Source organism: Scyliorhinus torazame, chromosome 2, assembly GCF_047496885.1.
Source record: "Scyliorhinus torazame isolate Kashiwa2021f chromosome 2, sScyTor2.1, whole genome shotgun sequence".
In the NCBI taxonomy this organism is placed as follows: domain Eukaryota; kingdom Metazoa; phylum Chordata; class Chondrichthyes; order Carcharhiniformes; family Scyliorhinidae; genus Scyliorhinus; species Scyliorhinus torazame.
This window is the reverse complement of record NC_092708.1, coordinates 314,571,770-314,594,171: the sequence shown is the minus strand read 5'-3', so window position 1 is coordinate 314,594,171 and position 22,402 is coordinate 314,571,770. Positions and strand designations below refer to the sequence as shown.

Below are 22,402 nucleotides of genomic sequence, written 5' to 3'. Positions count from 1 at the left end.
GCTTGGAAAGGGTTGTTTAGCTAAGAAAGAATCAAAGTAAATAGAGGTTCAGCTGAAAAAAACCCACAATTAACTTTAATGCAGAGTAATTTTCTTTACTTCTGTTTTTCTAAATGGAAACATTTATTGCTAATTATTTGCAAAAAGTTTGTATTAATTAGTGTTTATATCAACATTGTAATTTCTCTCTCCCCCCCCCCCCCCCCCCCCCAAAAAAAGACTTGCATTTATATAGCATGTTTTATGACGGGACATACAAAATGAAGTATTTTTGAAGTGTAATTAACGGTGTAATGTAGTAAACAATTTGATTTTAAAAAGCAATACAAGTTTCCTCCTTAAAATAGAAAGGGAGGTTGCAGGTTGAACTGCCGCTGGGTACCAAATAAAGGGTTTAAAAAAGACGTATGTGGAAGACTAAGGGTAAGGTGAGTGACAATGGAGCAAAAACAAAAAAGGGTGGGGGGTTACAAGGTCATGGCCTGTAATTCAAAGGAGAAGAGATAGGGATATTGAGGCAGTAAATAGTGGGATGGTGAAGGGGTAAGGTAAATATGCGTGATTGGCGATCCATTGCAGTTCATACTGTCCCACAACCACACTCCAAATGCAGTTGTTTGTGGACCCATTCTCTATCCCATCCAAAGAAATTAAAATGAACAAAGAAGCAGAATTACATGAACTGAAGTAAAATAAACCAAGACACACCAACATAAAGACATCAAACTGACTATATTCAATGACTTACTAGGTTTGTTTGGCATGAAGTCTAATGTATAGCAGTCACATTTATTGCAACCTTCTCCGTCATTGTGGCACAAGAGCTTTATTAACGTAGTGGCCTCATGATGCAGAGTTTGTGTCTGGTTGCAGATGAGAAAGCGGCAAATTTAATCACATTGGGATTAGTTTCCTTTAGTGAACCGGTTCAGGGGCTGAATGATCTACTCTTAGATTATTTTATTTCAGAAGATTCAACTTTTGGTTCTTGTTCACCTCAAACTCTTTTGATACCTCAAGTGGCCATTTTTCAGTGAGCCGGTAGACCATAGAACGGTGGAGGAAATCACAGCTGAAACAAATCCTTTCTTCATCCAACATTTAATGTATCGGTGCACTTCCTGTATGAATTGCTGTGTAGTCATTGGGAACGACAGCTTGCATTCAGAAAGCACCTTTAACATGGTCAATGTCCAAAGCCACTTCAGAGGGCAATGTCAAACATCATTTGACACATAGCCACACAAGGAGGTTTTTAAGACAAGTCACCAAAGATCTGATTGAAGCAGTAGGTTTAAAGGACTATCTTTAAGGATGAAAGGTGTAGGAGGAGAAAGAGGCTTATGGAGGAAATTGCAGAGCTCGAGGCCCAGGCAGCTGAAGCATGATAGCTAATGAAGTGATTACAATATGGGATTTGCTTTACCATTATTAATCAAGGCTACTGTGAAGAACTGAGATTAAGTAACTCATTGGAATGGGAATGAAACGTAGAATTTCACCCGTGATGATAATTGATCTTTGAACATGTACTACAATGAAATATATTTTCCTACTTGTCAGAGTTTCATTCTCAAAAAGGAGCTGGATCTTAATAGCGCAGACATTGAGACAATCGGCATGCCTCAGCTATCCTGGTATGTTTTTGCACAGTCTAACATCAAATGATCATGTCACATGGCAAAAGTATTGCACGTGGAGTCAGATAAAGTGCTTTCCTGATCTCCAGCTGTCTTTTTAATTAAATGTGAGATATACAAGTTACAGAATTATATATGTTAAGTTAACAATTGTAAAAACAAATCTGCATTTAATACAAATTTCAAGTTGTAGCTCTCGTAATTACTTTCCCTGGCAGCAAAATGCAATTGAAAACCTTTTTATGTATAGAAATATCACTTTTGAAATGTTTGGGCTGATATTTAAAAACGGTGACTTTACAGGTTCTGGATTTTCAAAGCATATTCCAAGGTTCAGATTAATAACTTCAATAGCAGCAAAAGTGCATTGTGATTCAATGGCAGTAGAATTATTCTGCAGATAAACACAATTGTCAGATTGCACTGTATCCTCATGATTAATATTGCACAGAATTTCACTACATAATGCACTAGTAACTAATGGAAATGCACATGGTGCAGATTGAAATATCAGTTTAGAATTACTCAGCATGAAACATATCTAGTGTAAAACAGATTTAAAAAATTATAACTCAATATTTGGTTTGAAATTCATTGTACATTGTAAATATTTTAACTCATGGTTTAGCTAAACACATGATATAAACTTAATTATACAACAATAATTCATAATGCACATGATATTAAGATTCATATAAAGAGTGCTGAATTGCACTTGGGAAGAATGCATGTTTAGGACGCTAACATTATTAAAATACCAGCTTGACTCTTAAAGACAAATGATTGGATTTTTTTTGCGGCTTTATCGGAGAAGAAATCCGTCTTTCAGATCATCATCATCTTCCACGTAAAAGCTTGCTGTGCCCGTGTAATGCGCTTGTCCTGATACTTCCACTATAACAGCTTTGAAATCGCCACATTTTGTTTCCTGGGAAAAAATACCTTTTTAGCAGCCTTCTCACAATGTTACTCATGGTCAGTTGGCAGATAATAAAACAGCCATTGCTGTATAAATATAACAGGGCAAAGTGTCGCCAAAGCCTATGCTATATACAAAAACTTTAATATCACTCGGAATGTAATTCGGAATGTAATTCTAGTAAAAATCAAAAAGTCCAGTTGACCCAATCTATCCTCCTATGACAACCCTGCCATTCCAGACATCAGTCTGGTGAATCTTTGTTGCAAACCCTCTCTGGCACTAATATCCCTTCTTAGTTAAGGACTCAAAAGCACCAGTAGGCTTGTCAGTAGATTTCCCTTTTCTAAATGTTGACTTTAACTAATCTCACTGATATTTTCAAAGTGTCCTATTATCACATATATAGACATTAGCATTTTACCTACTACTGATTTTAGGTGAACCAGTCTGTAATTCCCTGTCTTCTCCCTTACTCTTTTTTTTTTTAAATAGAGGGGTTACATTTGACACCCTCCAATCTGCCAGGTGTGGAAGTTTGAGAGTACTAGCGGAACGCTGACCTGAAGAGAATGATGGCACTACTGTTCTTATGTATTGTCATATTAATCAAACATCATGGAGGAGGTGAACTGCATACTAACACCTTAATGTACAAGTCTGACTTGTACGCCGAGAGGGTAAATAAATCCAGTTGTTGGGTTTGTACACAAATTCCCACACGCTCGGGTGAGGGCATCCCTGTTTGTGCGACCTATCCCATGCACCAGTAACGAGATAGCAGAATGGGCTCTAAAATGAAATAGTACAGGACGTGGTGAAGATACATAGAATATATTAGATTGGAGATTAGCTGGATACGATATGAATAGGTTTGAGGGATGGTGATGGCCTAGGTTTAATGTAACACGTCAACCGCCCTGTTTGATCCTTCCCAATTATACTGGAGTCCGAAAAGGAAGTATATGCTTTAAGAAACATAAAACATATGGGACCCATTCAGTAGGCACGAGTCATTGTGATCAGACTTTGAATTAGCAACCTCCCTATATGCCACCTTACAGCTAAAGGATTATTGATCTTTGATTGGTTAGGAGTTGAAAATAAAACTAGTGGAAGCTCCTGTGAAGGGGATCCTATTAGAATAATGATAACTGATAGTAGAGGAAACCTGACTGAAAATAACGGCACATATTTTATCTGTGGCCATAAGGCGTTCTTGGTTACCAGAAAATTGGGAAGGCTCCTGCTATTTGGGATACGTAGTCCCTTATGTGCATCACGTTCAGCAATTGCAGGACCATCCCCAACACAGGACGACACAAAGTATTATGACATGGGCACAAATGCTGGGAATAATGATACCACCATTAGGAATAGCCACTAATGTATACGGATTACGTGAACTAAAAGACATCCTTGAGCAGGTAGCTAATGATACTGCAGAAGCTGTTAACCAGATAGAAACTGAGATGGTTGCTATAAGAGCAGTTGCCCTGCAGAATAGAATGCCCCTTGATTTCTCGTTAGCTGAAAAGGGAGGTACTTGTGCCCTGATTGGAAGTGACTGTTACACATACATTCCTGATAACTCAGAAAATTGATAATCTGGTGGATCACATTCGTAAAGAGGTAACAAGATTACATGAAAACGAGACTTGGGACTTTGGCTTTGGGTGGTTAGGATCGTTCGGACAGAAGATTGTGTTCTGGATTATAATCGCCATTGTAATCGTACTTGTTGTATGGTTGCTGTGTAAATGGTGCACAGGGTATTGTACAAACATGGGAACAGCCGTAGCAGCATTGCCTCCTTGGTACCAGCCTCATAACACGCAAGGAACTGTCATACGTCCGTTCCCCTTACATTATAAACCACCTTCTCTATGGAGGACATGATACCAGAACTGTTCCAGAATCTACAGAATTTTGGAAGATGACAACCAACATATCCACTATTTCCATGGTCACCTCCTTTAGTACCCTGGGATATAGATTATCAGGCCCTGGGGCTTTATCGACTTTCAGTCCCATTAATTTCCTTCAATTCCTCCTTCTCACTAGACTCTTGGTTCCTCAGCATTTCTGGGAAGTTATTTATGTCATCCTCCGTGAAGACAGAACTAAAGTAGCTGTTTAATCGCTCTGCCATTTCCTTGTTCTCGATTATAAATTCTGCTCTTTCAGACTGTATTTCACTAATCTTTTTTTTTTGCATAGTTAGGGAGGCTTTTACAGTTCGCTTTCATGTTACTTGAAAGTTTACTCTTGACGGAAATCAGCTATTTCTGATAGGTAAAAGGCCATTTTAATGTAAATATTAAAGCCCAGTCTTTAATACCCATTTTAAAAGAAGTATTTCAGTATTCATAACCTTGGGTCATGATAAAACACATAACTTAAACAGAGGTACAAAGCTTGACACATCCACAAACTAATTGAAGATAAAAACGACATTCTTACTGACAATATGAACGGACTATTGTTCTAATAAACAGATTTCAAAGTAAGTTTCATATTAAGAAATAAGCTGTACCAGTAATCAAGATCAAGGTCGAAATAAGCACCATAGCAATATGAAGCCACCATTGTTCAGAATATGGATAAAGTGAAAATCAGCAGAAAACCAGTAAAAACCAGACTTGATTACAGTACAAAATCATATTCCATAGCACACACAAATATTCAAACATGAAATGTTTAAAACTTATGTTGCACATTGAGGATTGACAGTTAATCATCCAATCAAATGTATTTGCAACTCACCCAAACCAATTAGGACGACATAGAGGTATGGACAGATGGCCTCAGACTGATAACATTTTCCTTAAACATGAGAGTTCAGACAGCCATTTTCTATCCAGGTTCACTCTATACTTTGATCTAACTACTTGCTATCCTTATTTTCGTATTTTCACCTTTCCACTCTAACTCTTGAAGTTCACGCAAGCTGTTTTGCTTTAAGCAATAAACCATTTCTGTATTACTTTTGAAAGTTAAAATTGTTTTATAAGTTTTATAAGTCTTTAAGTCTTTTGCTGGCAAGGCTTTATTGAGAATAGATTTAAGTTTCTCTCAATTGTAATCAGTAGAGGCAATAAAAGATTCTTACTTGCAACTGAGAAGTGTAACTCAAAGTTCTACCGAGTTCTATAGTGTTTGCGAGACTGTACTTGAACCGCATGGTAGATCTCTGCAATTTTCATACTCTATTTCCCCCCTCTTAATCCTCCTTTGCTGGGTTCAGAACTGCTCCCAGCCCTCAGGCTTGATACTTCTTCCACCAACTTTATGACTCCTCTTTGGGTCCAATACTATCCTTAATTTCTTTTGTGAGCCATGGTTGAGCTGCTTTTCTTGTATAGATCTTTTCAGGAAGACCCTGTCCAATCTGCAGACTTGGGGTCACCTAGAGCATTCCAGTCTCCAACACGAGACTTGTTTCTATTTTTGCTAATGTTTCTTCTTCACAGATAAAACTATCTCCGATATAACTCTCCACCCATACCCTCCTTCCTCTTGTGTCCATTGCTGGAAAGATCTCCTTCCTCTTGTGTCCATTGCTGGAAAGATCTATCCCCCAATTCACTTACAACTGCACTATCAAAATCTCAACTATCTAACCTCTGGCTCTCTATTTGCCACAAGATTTCCACAACTACTTATCTGCTCAACTACACCCTCACCACCTTGGACTTTCTCCCTGTTAATACTCTCATCTCTGCTTCTTTCAGTCCAAGGAACATAGACTTGAACGGATACGGCAGATAACTGGGCTAGCCATTCACCATCAGATCTGCGTGAATCATATACGGCACTATCAGGTGCTGCTCTAAAACTGCTCATTATTCCAGTAAATTCTGGAAAAACAAAGATAACCCTCAGCTTCTTTTCTCTACTTTACGCTGGCTATACATTTGTGGCTCCTTCACCTCCATGAATAAGCGTGAGGAGCTCAGGACTGCTTTTGATGGTCTTGATCAAAGTGACAGTCAGCTGCCTATGCCAGAGGTAATCACCCCTCCTCATCCTTCTTGAACTGTCAGAAATATTTGACACAGTTGACCATGTTATCCTTCTCCAATGGCGTCCCACTGTCGTCCAACTGGGTGGGACTGCTCTCACCTAGTTTCATTCCCATCTATCCGATTATCAGCAGACTCTCATTTGTAATGGCTGCTCTTCCCACTACTGCATCATCCACTGCTGTCGCCCAAGGATCTATCCTATCCCTCCTATTTCTCATCTACTTTGATAAGGTCCCTCATGGCAGACTGGTACAGAAGGTGAAGTCATAGGGGAACAGAGGTGATCTGGCAAGATGGATACAGAACTGGCTCGGTCATAGAAGACAGAGGGTAGGAGTGGAACGGTGCTTTTATGAAGGGAGGGCTGTGACTAGTGGTCTTCCATAGGGATCAGTGCTTGGACAAACAGTGCTGTTCGTAGTATATATAAATGATTTGGAGAACATTTTAATTGTTCTGATTTGTAAGTTTGCAGATGACGCAAAGGTTAGTGGAATTGCGGATGGCGATGAGGACTGTCAGAGGATACAGCAGGATATTGACTGGTTGGAGACTTGGGTGGAGAGATGGCAGATAAGAGTTTAATCCAGACAAATGTGAGGTAATTCAATTTGGAAAGTCTAATACAGATGGGAAATATACAGTAATATACAATACATTGGTCGGGCATCGAGTATAAAAATTGGCAAGTCATGCTGCACCTGTATAGACCTTAGTTAGGCCACACTTGGAATATAGTGTTCATTCTGATCGCTATACAACCAGAAGGATGTGGAGGCTTTGGAGAGGCTACAGAAGAGGTTTACCAGGATGTTGCCTGGTATGGACGGCATGGGCCATGAGGAGGGGTTGGATAAACTCGGTTTGTTCTCACTGGAACGACGGAGATTGAGGGGTGACCTGATAGAAGTCTACAAACGTATGAGGGGCGGACAGAGTGGATAGTCAGGAGCTTTTTCCCAGGATGAAAGAGTCAGTTACTAACGGACATAGGTTTAAGGTGCAAAGTTTAGAAGAGATGTGTGAGGGAAGCATTTTACACAAAGGTTATTGGGTGCCTGGAACCTGCTGCCGGAGGGTGGTGGAAGCAGGTACTATGGAGACATTTAAGGGGCGTCTTGACAAATACATGAATAGGATGGGAATAGAAGGATATGGACCCTGGAAGTGTAGAAGGTTTTAGCTTAGACGGGCAGCACGGTTGGCGCAGGCTTGGAGAGCCTGTTCCTGTGCCGTACTTTTCTTTGTTCTTCTTTGTACAGGCTGCGACTCGGCATCATCAATCAGGAGGCACAGCGTTAGTTTCCCAGGTATGCTAACAACACCCTGTTTTATCGCACCACTGTTGTTACTAAATTATCAGACTTTCTCCAATTGAATATTGGGAAGACAGAAATTATTGTTTTGTCCCAGCTCCAAACTCTATTCCCTCGACACTGACTGACTCCCTCCCCCTGGCAATTGTCTGACTAAACTAGTATGTTTGCAATGTTGGTGTCATATTTGACCCCAAGGTCAGCTTCTGACCACACATTCATGCCATTGCGAAGACTGCCTATTTTCACCTCTGCAACATCACCAAACTTGGCCTCTGTCTCAATTCACCTGCTGCTGAAACTTTCATTCACTTTTGTTAGCTCTTGATTCAATTATTCCAATGCACTCCTGGCCAATCTCCCACATTTTACTCCCCGTACATTTGTCACCCAAAACTCTGCTGCCCGTCTTAACTTAATAGAATTTATAGTGCAGCAGGAGGCCATTCGGCTCATCAAGCCTGCACCGGCCCTTGGAAAGAGCACCCTACCTAAGCCCACACCTTCACCCTATCCCGTAACCCAACCAACCTTTTTGCACACTAAGGCCAATTTAGCATGGCCAATCCACCTAACCTGCACATCTTTGGACTGGGGGAGTAAACCGGACCACGCGGAGGAAACTCACGCAGACACGGGGAGAATGTGCAGTCTCCACACAGAGACCCAAGCCAGGAATCGAACCCAGGTCCCTGGCGTTGTGAAGCAACAGTGCTAGTCACTGTGCTACCGTGCCACCCAACTTCACAAGGTTCTATTCACCTATTATCCATGTGCTTGCTTATATTTGCTGCCGGTCACAAAATGTCTTAATTTGAAAATTCTCATCTCCCCATGGACTCTTCCCTCTCTATCTCTAATCTCTCCAGTCCCACAATCCTCCGAGATAACTGCATTCATCTCATTCTCGCCTCTTTAGCACATCTCACTTTAATCACTCCACCATTGTTGGCTGTGCCTTCAACCACCTAGGTCCCAAGCTCTGGAATTCTCTCTCTCAACTTCCCTTAAAACATTTGTTAAAAGTACCGCTCTGGCCAAGCTTTAGATCATCTAACCTAGTATCTCCTTGTGTAAGTCAATGGCATAATTCTCCAGTGAAGTACACTGAGACATTTTATAGATGAAAGATGCTCCATAAATATAAGTTGTTCCTTGTTATTCGTTGGTCCGTCATTTTTGAACTATATAGGTTTACAAATGGCTGTTATTAACGCTGCTATCTCATTGGACAAATTCTCAAGAGTTCACACACCAAGATCTGAAAGCATTAACAACTTCAGATTTATTCAAACCAAGGAAAGCATGCACCCAACACAAAAACGAAGGCTTGGACATCTCTGCTGTATGTGACAGTACAGAACTTTATAAATTTGGTCTACATCACGGTTCTGTACTTTCCTGTTTATAATGACCTGGACCTTTGACTAATTTGGGTAACTATATTTTTTACATATTTCATTGCTGTCTGTGTATTCTTAATGATATTTTTCATAATACATTAGATTTTTAATTAATTGTAAACTACTTTTGGCATTTTCAGGGCCAGCTAGGTTGTTTGCAGTAATTCTCACACCACATAAAAATGTACTTGCTCCTTATTGCACCAGCCCTAACCGTTTCTGGCATGTTTAGTGAGTAATTGGCAGCTAAGTACCTCCATCTTCATGCCATTAGATGTATTTCACTGCTGAAGCCGTCTTTGACGTTCTGTTACAACATTGTCTGTATCTACAGCAGGAGAGTAAATCACAGCTTTTGGATTCCGCATTTAACAGTCCATGTTTGCACTCTGCTGTCTCTTTATTCCATAACGGTGCATGCTGTTCGCTTCATTAATACAAAGTCTCGACCAGAAAATCTAAATATTACTCCTCGAGTAAACATTTAGGGTCTTTATATAAAGGCAAAACATTCATTTTGTGCACTGGTGAAATACAAATTTTTGCACATTTAACTAGTTTTTCTAAATTTGTGCCTACCTGAAAAATGTGCAAATCTGCTTCTTTCCATGCATTGTGAATGCATTGGTTAGGCGAGTCACTATCACTATCATAATATTTTCCCTCCGATATCAAGCATAAGCAAACAAGCACTGAAGAACCAAATGAATGATAGATTTATTTCACAAACTACATTAAAAAGCAATTGTACATGGAGGAACTCTCCTCCTGTACTTCTGTAGTCTTAACCTGAGCAACCAGTAGTATACAAATTCTCAGCTAGAAAAGAAAGGTTAGAGTAAGCAGCACCAAGATAGTTTGAAGGCAAGCAAAGGTGTGTTAATATTATTGAACTTGAGCAACTGGATTGTAGCTCGTCTGTTGTTTCAGGCATATTTACTGCTTGACAACTGTATAAACTCCTGGAGACCATTTGGCCCAGGGTATCTGCACTGGATCTCCGAAGGAGCATCATGATTTAGTGCCATTACCCAGACTTTTCCCCGTACCAAAGAACAAACAACAAAGAACAAAGAAAGAAATGTACAGCACAGGAACAGGCCCTTCAAGCCCGTGCCGACCATGCTGCCCGACTAAACTACAATCTTCTACACTTCCTATCCCCCTATTCCCATCATATTCATGTATTTGTCAAGATGCCCCTTAAATGTCACTATCGTCCCTGCTTCCACCACCTCCTCCGGTAGCGAGTTCCAGGCACCCACTACCCTCTGTGTAAAAAAACTTGCCTCGTACATCTACTCTAAACCTTGCCCCTCTCACCTTAAACCTATGCCCCCTAGTAATTGACCCCTCTACCCTGGGGAAAAGCCTCTGACTATCCACTCTGTCTATGCCCCTCATAATTTTGTAGACCTCTATCAGGTCGCCCCTCAACCTCCGTCGTTCCAGTGAGAACAAACCGAGTTTATTCAACCGCTCCTCATAGCTAATGCCCTCCATACCAGGCAACATTCTGGTAAATCTCTTCTGCACCCTCTCTAAAGCCTCCACATCCTTCTGGTAGTGTGGCGACCAGAATTGAACACTATACTCCAAATGTGGCCTAACTAAGGTTCTATACAGCTGCAACATGACTTGCCAATTCTTATACTCAATGCCCCGGCCAATGAAGGCAAGCATGCCGTATGCCTTCTTGACTACCTTCTCCACCTGTGTTGCCCCTTTCAGTGACCTGTGGACCTGTACTCCTAGATCTCTCTGACTTTCAATACTCTTGAGGGTTCTACCATTCACTGTATATTCCCTACCTGCATTAGACCTTCCAAAATGCATTACCTCACATTTGTCCGGATTAAACTCCATCTGCCATGTCTCCACCCAAGTCTCCAAACAATCTAAATCCTGCTGTATCCTCTAACAGTCCGAAATGAAATGAAAATCACTTATTGTCACGAGTAGACTTCAATGAAGTTACTGTGAAAAGCCCCTAGTCACCACATTCCGGCATCTGTTCGGGGAGGCTGGTACAGGAATTGAACCGTGCTGCTGGCCTGCCTTGGTCTGCTTTAAAAGCCAGCGATTTAGCCCAGTGAGCTAAACCAGCTCCAGTCCTCATCGCTATCCGCAATTCCACCAACCTTTGTGTCGACTGCAAACTTACTAATCAGACCAGTTACATTTTCCTCCAAATCATTTATATATAATACAAACACCAACGGTCCCAGCACTGGTCACAGCCCTCCAATTAGAAAAGCATCCTTCCATTGCTACTCTCTGCCTTCCATGACCTAGCCCGTTCTGTATCCACTTTGCCAGCTCACCCCTGATCCCGTGTGACTTCACCTTTTGTACTAGTCTACCATGAGGGACCTTGTCAAAGGCCTTACTGAAGTCCATATAGACAACATCCACTGCCCTACCTGCATCAATCATCTTTGTGACCTCCTCGAAAAACTCTATCAAGTTAGTGAGACACAACCTCCCCTTCACAAAACTATGCTGCCTTGCACATTGTTTCTATTCAAGTAATCATCTAATCCCCCCTTGAATTTGTCAATTGAATCTGCCTCCACGACACTTCCAGGCAGTGAATCCCAGACCCGAACCACTCGTGTGAAAAAGTTTTTTCTCACATCACATTTGCTTCTCTTGCGAATCACTTGCAATCTGTTCTAGCTGCTTTGATAAAAATTGGAAATATTTAAAAATGCTAATCAGCAACTGGTTTTCCCAAGGTGCTGGGATTATGCAAGTCGTCTGAATCACACATTGTCACTTGGGTGTTTCCTAATTGCCTCTTGTACCATTAGCATGCTTATTCTGTCAACATTGCCATTCACTAGTATTTTAGAGACACTTTTAGGGAATAGTTATTGAGCATTTGTAGCATTCTACATGCCGTATAGGCACTTTGTCTAATTTCTCAATTTAACTTTTGTATAAATGACTTTGCTACCGTATCCTAATCCTGCAGATAAAAACTTAAGAATGAAACACACTACGCACAAGGAATTAACAAGGAGAAAGAATTGTAGTCTTGGTTCAGATGCATTTCTAGGCAGTATATTACAATTTTTGATTTAAGGCAGATTGAATGAAGTGGACTGGACAGACCGAGGTTTACTGCTTACTCCATGTAATTCTCAACTAAGTGAAAATGGAGGTCAACGTACTGATTATAGAATCCCTACAGTGCAGAAGGAAGCCATTTGACCCATCAAGTCTGCACCGACCCTTCGAAAGAGCACTCTACCCATTCCACTCCCTCTCATACCCCGCCCCATCCCCGTAACCCCATCATCTAACCTGCACATCCCTGGACACTAAACTGCAATTTTGCATGGCCAATCCACCTAACCAGCACATCTTTGGACTGTGGGAGGAAACCGGAGCACCCAGTACAAACTCCACACAGACAGTGACCCAAGGCTGCGATTGAACCCAGATCCCTGGCGCTGTGAGGCAGCAGTGCTAACCACTGTGTCACTGATGGTTAAAGGCTGGTTAAATTTAAATGCTTAGTTCAAAAAACAGCTGCGAGGATAGTTGAATTGGCTCCCTGGTGACATTACAAAAAAATAACATTGAAACGATTTCCAGGTAATGCAATGGAAACTTTGAACCAAATTGCAGTGTGTAAAATTTAAATTGCATAAGATTATAGTGCCACATTGCTGCAAACTGCATTGTCTTTACTGTCTTAATAAATTAGATAATTTTGTGCAAGATTTTTCTTTAACTTTATAATGAAGAAAAAATCTTCCTTTATTGTTGAGAGATTTGGAATCATAGTTTAAATCTTGTTTAAAATAATTCCAACAATTAGGAAGATTAATTGGAAGAAAATCTTACATGAGCAATTAAATGAAATTTCCAATAAATTTAATTTCTGAAGCTTAAGTTCCTACAATTTATGGTGAATACTGTAGAGTGATGCTATAATTTCTAAATATAGTAGTTGTAGACTGCTTAATTTAAAATATAAATACTGCTAACTGTTCAGGTTTGGGTTCAAATGTGCCATAGAATTAGGTTTCAAAAAGCAACTATATTTATAATATGTCAATCACCTCTACAGCTTTTGCTGTGAAGAGCGAGCTTGTTGGACCACTCTGAAATGTCCTGGTCTGATTCAGCTGAATTAATCCTTTGTGATACTGCAGTGCAATACGAGCTGTCACACCCGAGCCACAGGGACTTCTGTCAACCTAATCAAGATAAGTTAAACAAAAAAATGTTCAAAAATGTTTTTTATTTATGAATTATATTTGATCTTTTTAACTTTCAAATGTTTTCCTCAACTGCATTATAAATAATACGTATGGGCCAATTACTTTGACCTTGAGTATTAGAAAGTATTAAATGTTGATAGACAACATCGCAAGAATGCGAGGGTGCGAGTTCCAATTATTGTTCAGGTGGCAGTCAGCTTTGTTTTAATCATGGCCCTTCGTGTTTGCAGTAGAGCCACTCCAGTGCACATGACAATTTCTCCTATAATAGATTTAGCTGGAGCTGCCCTGAGTGAGGAAGAAACCGATCAAGTTCAGGAAAATAAGACATGATCAAAATCGTCAAATTTCAACTGAGTTCATTAATTCCTTTTATACATATATATTAACTGAATAGGTCTGGAGCGATACGTCCTTTCCCATTTATTGTACAAAATATGTGATGTACATTTTGATCAATAAACAATTCATCGTTCTTAAAACAAGTCTGACTGGAAATCTCGGCAGGGTAATTGAGCAAAGATATTTTGTGACACTTTATAAGTTGGCTACGATGAAATCACTAAAGATTGCGCAATGTTTACACTTCAAGGCCTGTTCAAATGTATGCAGTGTGTTTATTGTAACAATGTTTATTAATCATAGTTACTTTACCTACCTGAGCATCTGCAAAAACACAGATATTTGCTGTTGGCTCTTCAGAAAATCCATCTTTTCCATCAGTTAATATGGTGCCATAGAGGAAGGCAAGATCTTCACTGTCAGGGTGGTGGAGTTTAACCTGTAAAAAAAATTATTACTGCGCAGGGTTTGATATTAACTTATTGGATCAATAGCAATAGTTCATCTCCGTAGATACCAGCAGCGTCAATTTTAATATTTATCATATTTAAGTGCTCTTCAGAATCTCAAAGTGTGTACCAGGTAAACTAATTGGAATGAAAATAGTTAAATTAGGATTAAACAAAAAATAAGAATAAACCCAATGGTAGATTTCTTTTGAAATTACGTATCCTTCAGAGGCCAAGAGTGGACTGAGAGTGAATTCTGGGCATACCATTTTGTGGGTAATGCCTCCTGGTGGAAATGGTTTGAACTGACATTGAATTACACCAATCTGCTCAGTTGCCCACAGAATAGAATTCTTCTACACACGCTGGCTCATTGGACTAAATGTAAATATAAGTAGTATATATGTTCCCTGTATTATTTTTAGAAATGAAGGAACCACATCTATTTTCTTCATTCAGAATTCTTCATACATCCCTGGAGCCTGAGGAGGGGGAAAAATGACTCAAAAGGGAAGGAGAGCTCTTTCCCACCAGAATTAACCTGTCAAAGATTTAATGGGCTGGACTGTACAGAGCGAGGTGGGGGACCATACTACCCCGCCCTTGGTAGAAAAGTCGGTCACTTTAAAAAAGGTTGCCATACAGGGAAAAGAATCATCGAATCCCTACAGTGCTATTTGGCCCATCGTGTTTGCACTGACCCTTCGAATGAGCACTCTCCCATATCCACTCCCCCATCCACCCAGCCCTATCTCCATAATCCCCATAACCCAACCTGCATATCCCTGGACACTAAGGGCAATTTATCATGGCAAATCCACCTAACATGCACAACTTTGGACTGTTGGAGGAGACCGGAGCACCCAGAAGAAACCCATGTAGACACAGGGAGCAAGTGCAAATTCCACACAGTCACCCGAGGGTGGAATTAAACCCAGGTCCCTGGTGACGTGAGGCAGCAGCGCTAACCACTGTGCCACCATGCTGCCCCGGATGTCCCACCCTTGAGAGCTGCCAGCCAATCTGATTGGCTGACAACTGAAGCAAATGGTGGCCGCTGCTAGAACCTTAAGGGAATACCTGGGAAATGTCATAAATGCAGGACTAAAGCGTCAGGGCTTTTTGGGAAGGGAAGAATTGGAATAACAATAAGGAGGGAAGGTTGGGAAGTCAGGTCAGACATCTTTGTAGGCGGAGATGTCCTTGATGCGCACAAAGCACGCCCCAAATGCGTGATTATGGTGGTGGAGATGGAATTAGACCCTTAATTGGCCTCAGTAAGCTTATGAATAGGTAGGCTGGCTGATGCCTTACTTGCCCACTTCGATAAGGAGCAGTTGGAGAGGGGGAGGTGGACTATCTGTCTGTCATATTTCACATGTTCCCGTCTCAAACATTCTGGCAGGCATAGCTGTAAAATGCCCACACTTCTGTGAGCAGTAGCGCTCAGTGTACATTAAGGAATTATTTCATTTGGTGGTTTCATGCATGCTACTGATGGATATTTGTACCAGTCAGGTATCTAACAGAATGAGTTTTGTAATGACTGCTGAATTTCCATCCAAATACACACTAGTAAAATACTCCACTATCCATTTGCTAGGTGTTTTTTGGAATATCTTTCTGGATCACAAAGCCACAGAACAATATTACTGCATTTGACGATTTAATACAGTTCATATAAATTTCGAGAGTTCAATGGATATTCAGTGACATTCTAAATCCAACTGGAGGTGAAAAATGGGAATCAACCTTTCAGGTTATCCAAAGAGGGGTGACCGGAATGGCGGCACTGCGGTGCAGTGGTTAGCACTACTGTCTCGCGGTTGGATCCGGGCCCCGGTCCGTATGGTGTTTGCACATTCTCCCCGTGGGTCTCACCCCACAACCTAAAACTGTGCAGGCTAGGTGGATTGGCCATGTGAAATTGCCCTTAATTGGAAAAATAAATAATTGGGTACTCTAACTTTATATTAAAAAAAACAAATAGGGGTGACTGGCAACCAATGCCTGGATCATAATTAGCAAGATGAACCCAGGGCTCAAGAATGCGATTTGAAAAAAGGGTACACAAACTTTTGGAGGAACAGACTTGGATCCCAACTTGGTATTGGGTGGTGATCTTTCACAATTTAGCTTCCAAGCAGTCTTCATAATTTAACACAAGAGACAGATATTAATCCTGATGCAGGGGTTTACAGAGAATTAATACTGCTGCAATACCCATAGGTTATCAGATATTACAATCAGAGTAAGAATGCAAGGGAACACACAGGTCAGCTGATCAGACAGAGATGGAGTTCAGTGCAGAGAACATATAGCCTGGTATAGCCTAGGGAAAAACAGTTCCAAAGTGATGTACTTGTATTGATGTGAAGATTATTAAAATTAACTTTGATTTTATGCTTGGTTAGTAACTTTAAATTTTATTCCGTCAGAAACTGAAAAATTCAACCCTGGTGCAAATAGTGGTAACTCACTCCAAAATGTACAAGTACAGTCTGTGTTCATGCTTTACGGATATTCAGAGAAGTATTTCAACCAGATCCTTGTTATAAAATAATGGATTAGTGTCAGGTTTACAAGCTTCGTCGGCGTACTTAGGCAAGTTATGGCAATTCCAAACCAGGTCACAGATCTGCAGCAGCTTGACATCCTGCATTGTACCAAAATGTGTTAGAAATTGTTAGACCTTCATGTTGAGTTTCCACAAGTGTATGATCTGGGGAGGTTGAACATAGAACAACATATTGGATATTTGCCCAAATTTTCCTTAAGAGCACATTTTTGCCCTTCAATTAGGTTTGTGTGGTATAATTAAGTAAAAATGTTTTTAGGAGCCCATGAATGCCATCACTACATTCTCAGTTTTGTTGAGGCAGGAGGGGGTCTATTCTTGAATTAAAAAAACATGCCTACACTTTCAGCCTCTGGGAAAATTTGGGGGCAAAAGAAATTTGCAATTAAATTGATCAAGTCAGAATATTTGGCTTCTTTACGTACCTGTGCTTTCACAGCATTAGTTACAGTTACTGCTGCATCTACAAGATCCCAGGTCCTGGAGGAACAAACATCCAAGCCAAAATGATCTGCACTCACAAATGCATAAAAAGCACCTCCATATGCAATATCCACTACAATCTTCCCATGTCCTGGTACATCAACAGAAACATCTGAAAGAGAGATCAATAAACTTGTACTGTACATTGTATGTACACCTGTATAGTGGCTCTGATCGAATGCAGATTCTGCTCGTGAGTCCAAAGAGAAAATGCTGGAAAATCTCAGCAGGTCTGGCAGCATCTGTAGGTAGAGAAAAGAGCTAATGTTGAGTGTCCAGATGACCCTTTGTCAAAGCTTTGACAAAGGGTCATCTGGACTCGAAACGTTAGCTCTTTCCTCTCCCTACAGATGCTGCCAACCCTGCTGAGACTTTCCAGCATTTTCTCTTTGGTTTCAGATTCCAGCATCTTCTAATCTGCTAGTGAGTCTTCTGTTGCATGTCCGGGAGACTGGTGTAACACCAAGAGAAAATACATAAATAAGTTTCCAATGCCTGAAAACATTTGAACTTTATTAAAGGCACTGAAGATGTTACATGGGTTTGTTGATGACATGATTCTCGACATTTGGCACTGCGCACGGACACTTGTGAACAATTCCAGTACCAGCCTCCCCGAACAGGCACCAGAATGTGGCGACTAGGGGCTTTTCACAGTAACTTCATTGAAGCCGACTCGTGACAATAAGCGATTTTCATTTTCATTGATCATGAATTTAAAATTAATGGCAGGAAAATTGTGTACATGGTGCACAAATTTCCAAGTCAGCTACAATTTGGAGGGTAGATCTGTGCTAGGAGGAATAGCTATTTTGTAAAATGACGTGCCGACATATTGAAGTTCCAATACAGTTAATAACACCAAAATCAGGCAAGGAACTAAATTATCCCACACTGAATTCATCACAGAAAATCTCAGTAATCCTACCCAATCCATGTGACAAGCCAGCAGAAAAATGGGCCCCATGAGTTCTCTGTCCTCAATCCACCCATGAAATGCAATAGGCAAGGTTGCTGTGATTGCAAGCACCATCCGCACCAAATAAATGATCATAGATGTGAGCCATGTGACAGAAAATGTTGAAAACACTCAGCAGGTCTGGTAGTGTTTGTGGAGAAGGAAATGGAGTTAATATTTCAGGTTGATGGCCTATTTTGATATAAGCTCATTGACCTGAAACATTCAACTAACTAGGTTTCCTTCTCCAGTTACTGCCAGACCTGCTGAGTGATTCCAACATTTTGTTTTTTTAAATTTTAGATTTGCAGCATCTGTAGCATACAAAAAAACGTGGGCGGCATAGCGTTTAGCACTGCTGCCTCACAGCACCGGGGACCCGGGTTCAATTCCAACTGTGTGCAGTTTGCACTTTCGCCCCTTGTCTGCTTGGTTTCCTCCCACAGTCCAAAGGTGCGCAGGTTAGAGAGTTGCGCGCATAGGGCAGGGGAGTGGGGCCAGGTGAGGTGCTCTTTTGGATGGTCAGTGCAGATGCGATGAGCCACTTGGCCTCCTTCTGCTCTGTAGGGATTTAATGGATCCACCCTGGGACATTAAAAAAGCCGCTGACTACAAGGTGTATGTAAAGGCTGCTGCTGCAGAGTCGTGCCCAGCTCGCCTTGCACTCCCACCTGTAGCGAAGACGAAGGCGGGGACGCTGTGGAAGCGGACCCGGCCGCTCTTGCCCTTGTCGTACTGCACGAAGGCCCGGACCAGGCCGCAGGGACAGTGGATGTTGACCTGACTTTCGGGGGAGCTGGGCTGGGCGATCAGCCCGTAGTCTAGGGCGAAGCGGCCGAGCGCCAGGACGGCGTGGCCGCACATGGTGCTGTAGCCCTGGTTGTGCATGAAGAGGACGCCGAGGTGAGCGTCCGGCCGCTCCGAGGCCACCAGCAGCGCCCCGTACATGTCCGAGTGGCCGCGGGGCTCGAAGAGCAGCCTCCGCCGCAGGCCGTCCAGCCGCTCGCGCACGTAGCGTCGCTTGCTCAGGATGTCGTCCCCCAGCACGGGAGGGAAGCCTCCGGTGATGATCCGCAGCGGCTCGCCGCCCGTGTGCATGTCCAGCACCGACAGCGCAGCGCCAAGCCCCGGCGGCGCTCTCAACGGCGGCTCCATCCGGGCTCCCACTGACCGGGGTAGGGGGCAAAGGTCAAATTCGCCGTCACCGGACGTGGGCGGTGAGCGGAACCGGAAGTGTACATCTGGAATGGCGGCAGCTGGATCTGAGCAATGGGTAAGGAGAGCGGCCAAGGGGTCCTTTCCCTCTGCGGGTAGCGGAGGCAAGACAGGGCCTCACCCCGTTTAGCTGATGAGTGAAATGGTCGCTGTAGACGAGGCAATTCAATAGACATTTAAACTACACCCACCACGGGAATCTGGATTCTTTACGAAAATAAACAAGCTATAAGGAAACCTTGTGTCCCACGGTCCATTCCAGTCCCCACGGCCTCAAGCGCATCCTTAACATGTATTTAGAACAAGGTAAACCGACCAGCTTGCGTTTCTTTTTAACCTTTAAGTGCTCTGAAGTAAATTAACTGATCTCAGAATCAAGCTGCTCCTGCCTCACTGGGAGTTCCAGCCAGCCCGCCGTGGCAAATCTGGTCCCAATGGTTTGGCATCGCTTTGCTGGTCAGAATTGCAGCTTTCTGGTAGTGTCCAACTCACCCGCAGACTAATTAGAAATCTTTGTGGAATAACTGGACTGTGTTTTTTTGCAGTATTACTCTATTTTACCAATTCTCGCCGTTATAGTTGCGTCACTAGTGATTCTGTGACCGCAGTTGTGAATTGAAAATACAGGCATTAATGGTGCTTTTCCACATATCTCAAATGTCCCAAATCACTGCACGCATTGAATGACTTTGTGTGGTGATTTGTTTTGAAGGGAAACGCGAAGATTTGCTTTATTAAAGACACAGTATGATATAAAATCAAACTGTTGTCAACATGCTAACCATATTACACCTGTCAAGATTCCAAAGCCAAGAGATGAAAGACATAGACATAGAATTTACAGTGCAGAAGGAGGCCATTTGACCCATCGAGTCTGCACTGGACCTTGGAAAGAGCACCCCACTTCAGCCCACACCTCCGCCCCATTCCTGTAACCCAGCAACCCCACCTAACCCCTTTTGACACTCAGAACAATTTAGCATGGCCAATCCACCTAACCTGCACATCTTTGGACTGTGGGAGGAAACCGGAGCTCCTGGTGGAAACCCACGCAGACACGAGGAGAACATGCAGATGCCGCACAGACAGTGACCCAAGCCGGGAATCGAACCTGGGACCCTGGAGCTGTGAATGACAGTGCTAACCACTGTGCTACTGTGCCGCCCAACTGTGAGAGGAGTAAATTAACTCGTGTGATTTAGGAAAGTCTGTTTTGAAGTTGTTTTTAACAGGAGGCTTGGAGCAATGCAGATATGTTTCACTTTGTACATAATTTGCACCACGCCGGCCTCCTTTGGAGTGATTAGAACATAGAACATAGTGCAGAAGGAGGCCATTCGGCCCATTGAGTTTGCACCGGCCCACTTAAGCCCTCACTTCCACCCTATCCCCGTAACCCGATAACCCCTCCTAACCTTTTTTGGTCACTAAGGGCAATTTATCTTGGCCAATCCACCCAACCTGCACATCTTTGGACTGTAGGAGGAAACCGGAGCACCCGGAGGAAACCCACGCAGACACGAGGAGACCGTGCAGACGCCGCACAGACAGTGACCCAGCAGGGAATCGAACCTGGGACCCTGGTGCTGTGAAGCCACAGTGCTAATCATTTGTGCTGCCCAGATTAATACTGGTATTACTTACCTGATCTCTTATAGAATATCAAAATTAACTGCTTGGTGGAGATGGCCTGAGATTTTATGTGGAATACTGTCAGATGGGATTGTGGAGTTTCACTCATTGACCTAAATAGATTATTGTGGTAATGGAATTATTCTCTTTTTGTAGGACAGTGGAACAGGCTACCGTTATATAATAACTATTAATGCATCACCAAGTTCTGAGGTTTTGTCACATTTCATTTGTTTAGCATAATAAATGTGTAAGTGTTTGACTCCTGCATCTGGAACTCTCGGGTGTGCACTGCAGCCTCTGCCAATTTGGTATTTCCATACTGTCCTTCTCGAAGGCAGAGTGCTGCCAAAGTAACTTTGATGAGTGGCTGCCGTTATGCTACAGATTTTGGACCCTGCTTGCACAGTGTGTTGGTGATCAAGGGGAAGGATATTAGGTCCAGTAGCAGAAATACTGCTGTGCCCTCGATAATGTTGAACTTTTCTTGTGTTGTCCTCAAGCCCTCCACTGAGATTTGTCATGCTCATTGTCTGACATTCAGTATTGGATGAGCAGAAATTGCCCCCAATTAAATATTGGGAAAATATAAGCCACTGGCTTCAGTTCCCACCACAAACTCTTATTCCCGAGCCATTGATTCCAACCCTTTCTTTGGATATTGAGAATGAACCCGACAGTTCACAACCTTGGCATCCCATTTGAACGCGAGCTAAGCTTCCACATTCATTTCCTGACTGCATATACCCTCAATTCTTGCCTACTCCAATTTCCATAACATATTCTATCTCTGCCTTTGCATCAGTTCATCTGCCGCTGAAACCTTCAAGCATGAGCTTTCAACCTTTGGATTGGCTATACCAATGCTCCTCTGGCTGGCCTCCTACCTGGCACTCTGTAATCTCGGACCCTTTTTCGAACTGGTGCTGAGTCTTGTACATGCATCACCCCAATGCTTATAGATCTATATTGGTTCCTGGTCTGGCAACATCTTTTTTAAAATTCTCAAGTTTGTTTTGGAATTCTTCCTATCTTCCTATCTCTATAACGTTCTCCACCCCTACAATCCTCTATGATCTCTGTACTCCTCCAATTCGGGTCTCTTGCACAACCATAATTTTCTTTACTCCATCATTGATGGATGTGCCTTCAGCTGCCTAGGATCTAAATTCTGGAATTCTCTCCCTAAACTGCTCCACCTCTA

At 42.1% G+C, this 22,402-nt stretch overlaps 2 protein-coding genes across 6 annotated transcripts in view; one reads left to right on the top strand and one right to left on the bottom strand.

Annotated features, from left to right (window-relative positions):
* Window positions 1-1,687: 1,687 nt before the first annotated feature.
* Window positions 1,688-19,538, bottom strand: l3hypdh (trans-L-3-hydroxyproline dehydratase). Of its 3 annotated transcripts, XR_011937741.1 has the most exons (6): window positions 19,023-19,538; window positions 17,336-17,505; window positions 14,200-14,322; window positions 13,380-13,517; window positions 9,886-9,998; window positions 1,688-2,568 (listed from the first exon to the last, which is right to left on the bottom strand). XR_011937741.1 is itself a non-coding variant. In XM_072489117.1 (5 exons), the coding sequence occupies exons 1-5, from the start codon at window positions 19,504-19,506 to the stop codon at window positions 2,443-2,445; spliced, it is 1,041 nt and encodes a 346-aa protein (XP_072345218.1). In that variant the 5' UTR covers window positions 19,507-19,535; the 3' UTR covers window positions 1,688-2,442. The 3 variants fall into 3 exon arrangements, 2 of the variants coding, with proteins under 2 accessions (XP_072345218.1, XP_072345227.1); XM_072489117.1 differs by lacking the exon at window positions 9,886-9,998 and having other exon boundaries at window positions 19,023-19,535; XM_072489126.1 differs by lacking the exons at window positions 1,688-2,568; window positions 9,886-9,998 and adding an exon at window positions 9,486-9,634.
* Window positions 19,487-22,402, top strand: part of jkamp (jnk1/mapk8 associated membrane protein) — an 18,820-nt gene continuing 15,904 nt past the window's right edge. Inside the window, exon 1 of one of the 3 annotated variants that reach the window (XM_072489139.1) lies at window positions 19,487-19,624. In XM_072489139.1, coding sequence (XP_072345240.1) covers window positions 19,621-19,624 — 4 coding nt within the window. In that variant the 5' untranslated portion in view covers window positions 19,487-19,620. Of the gene's footprint in view, window positions 19,873-22,402 lie in introns of all 3 variants that reach the window. The other 2 variants (XM_072489148.1, XM_072489129.1) reach the window with 2 other exon arrangements.

Coding starts and splice junctions, on each gene's coding strand:
- l3hypdh (XM_072489117.1), bottom strand. CDS start 19,506: ATGGAGCCGCCGTTGAGAGCGCCGCCGGGGCTTGGCGCTGCGCTGTCG. Junction 17,506..19,022: donor CGCCTTCGTCTTCGCTACAG/GTGGGAGTGCAA, acceptor TCTCTCTTTCAG/ATGTTTCTGTTGATGTACCA. Junction 14,323..17,335: donor CTAATGCTGTGAAAGCACAG/GTACGTAAAGAA, acceptor TTTTTTTTACAG/GTTAAACTCCACCACCCTGA.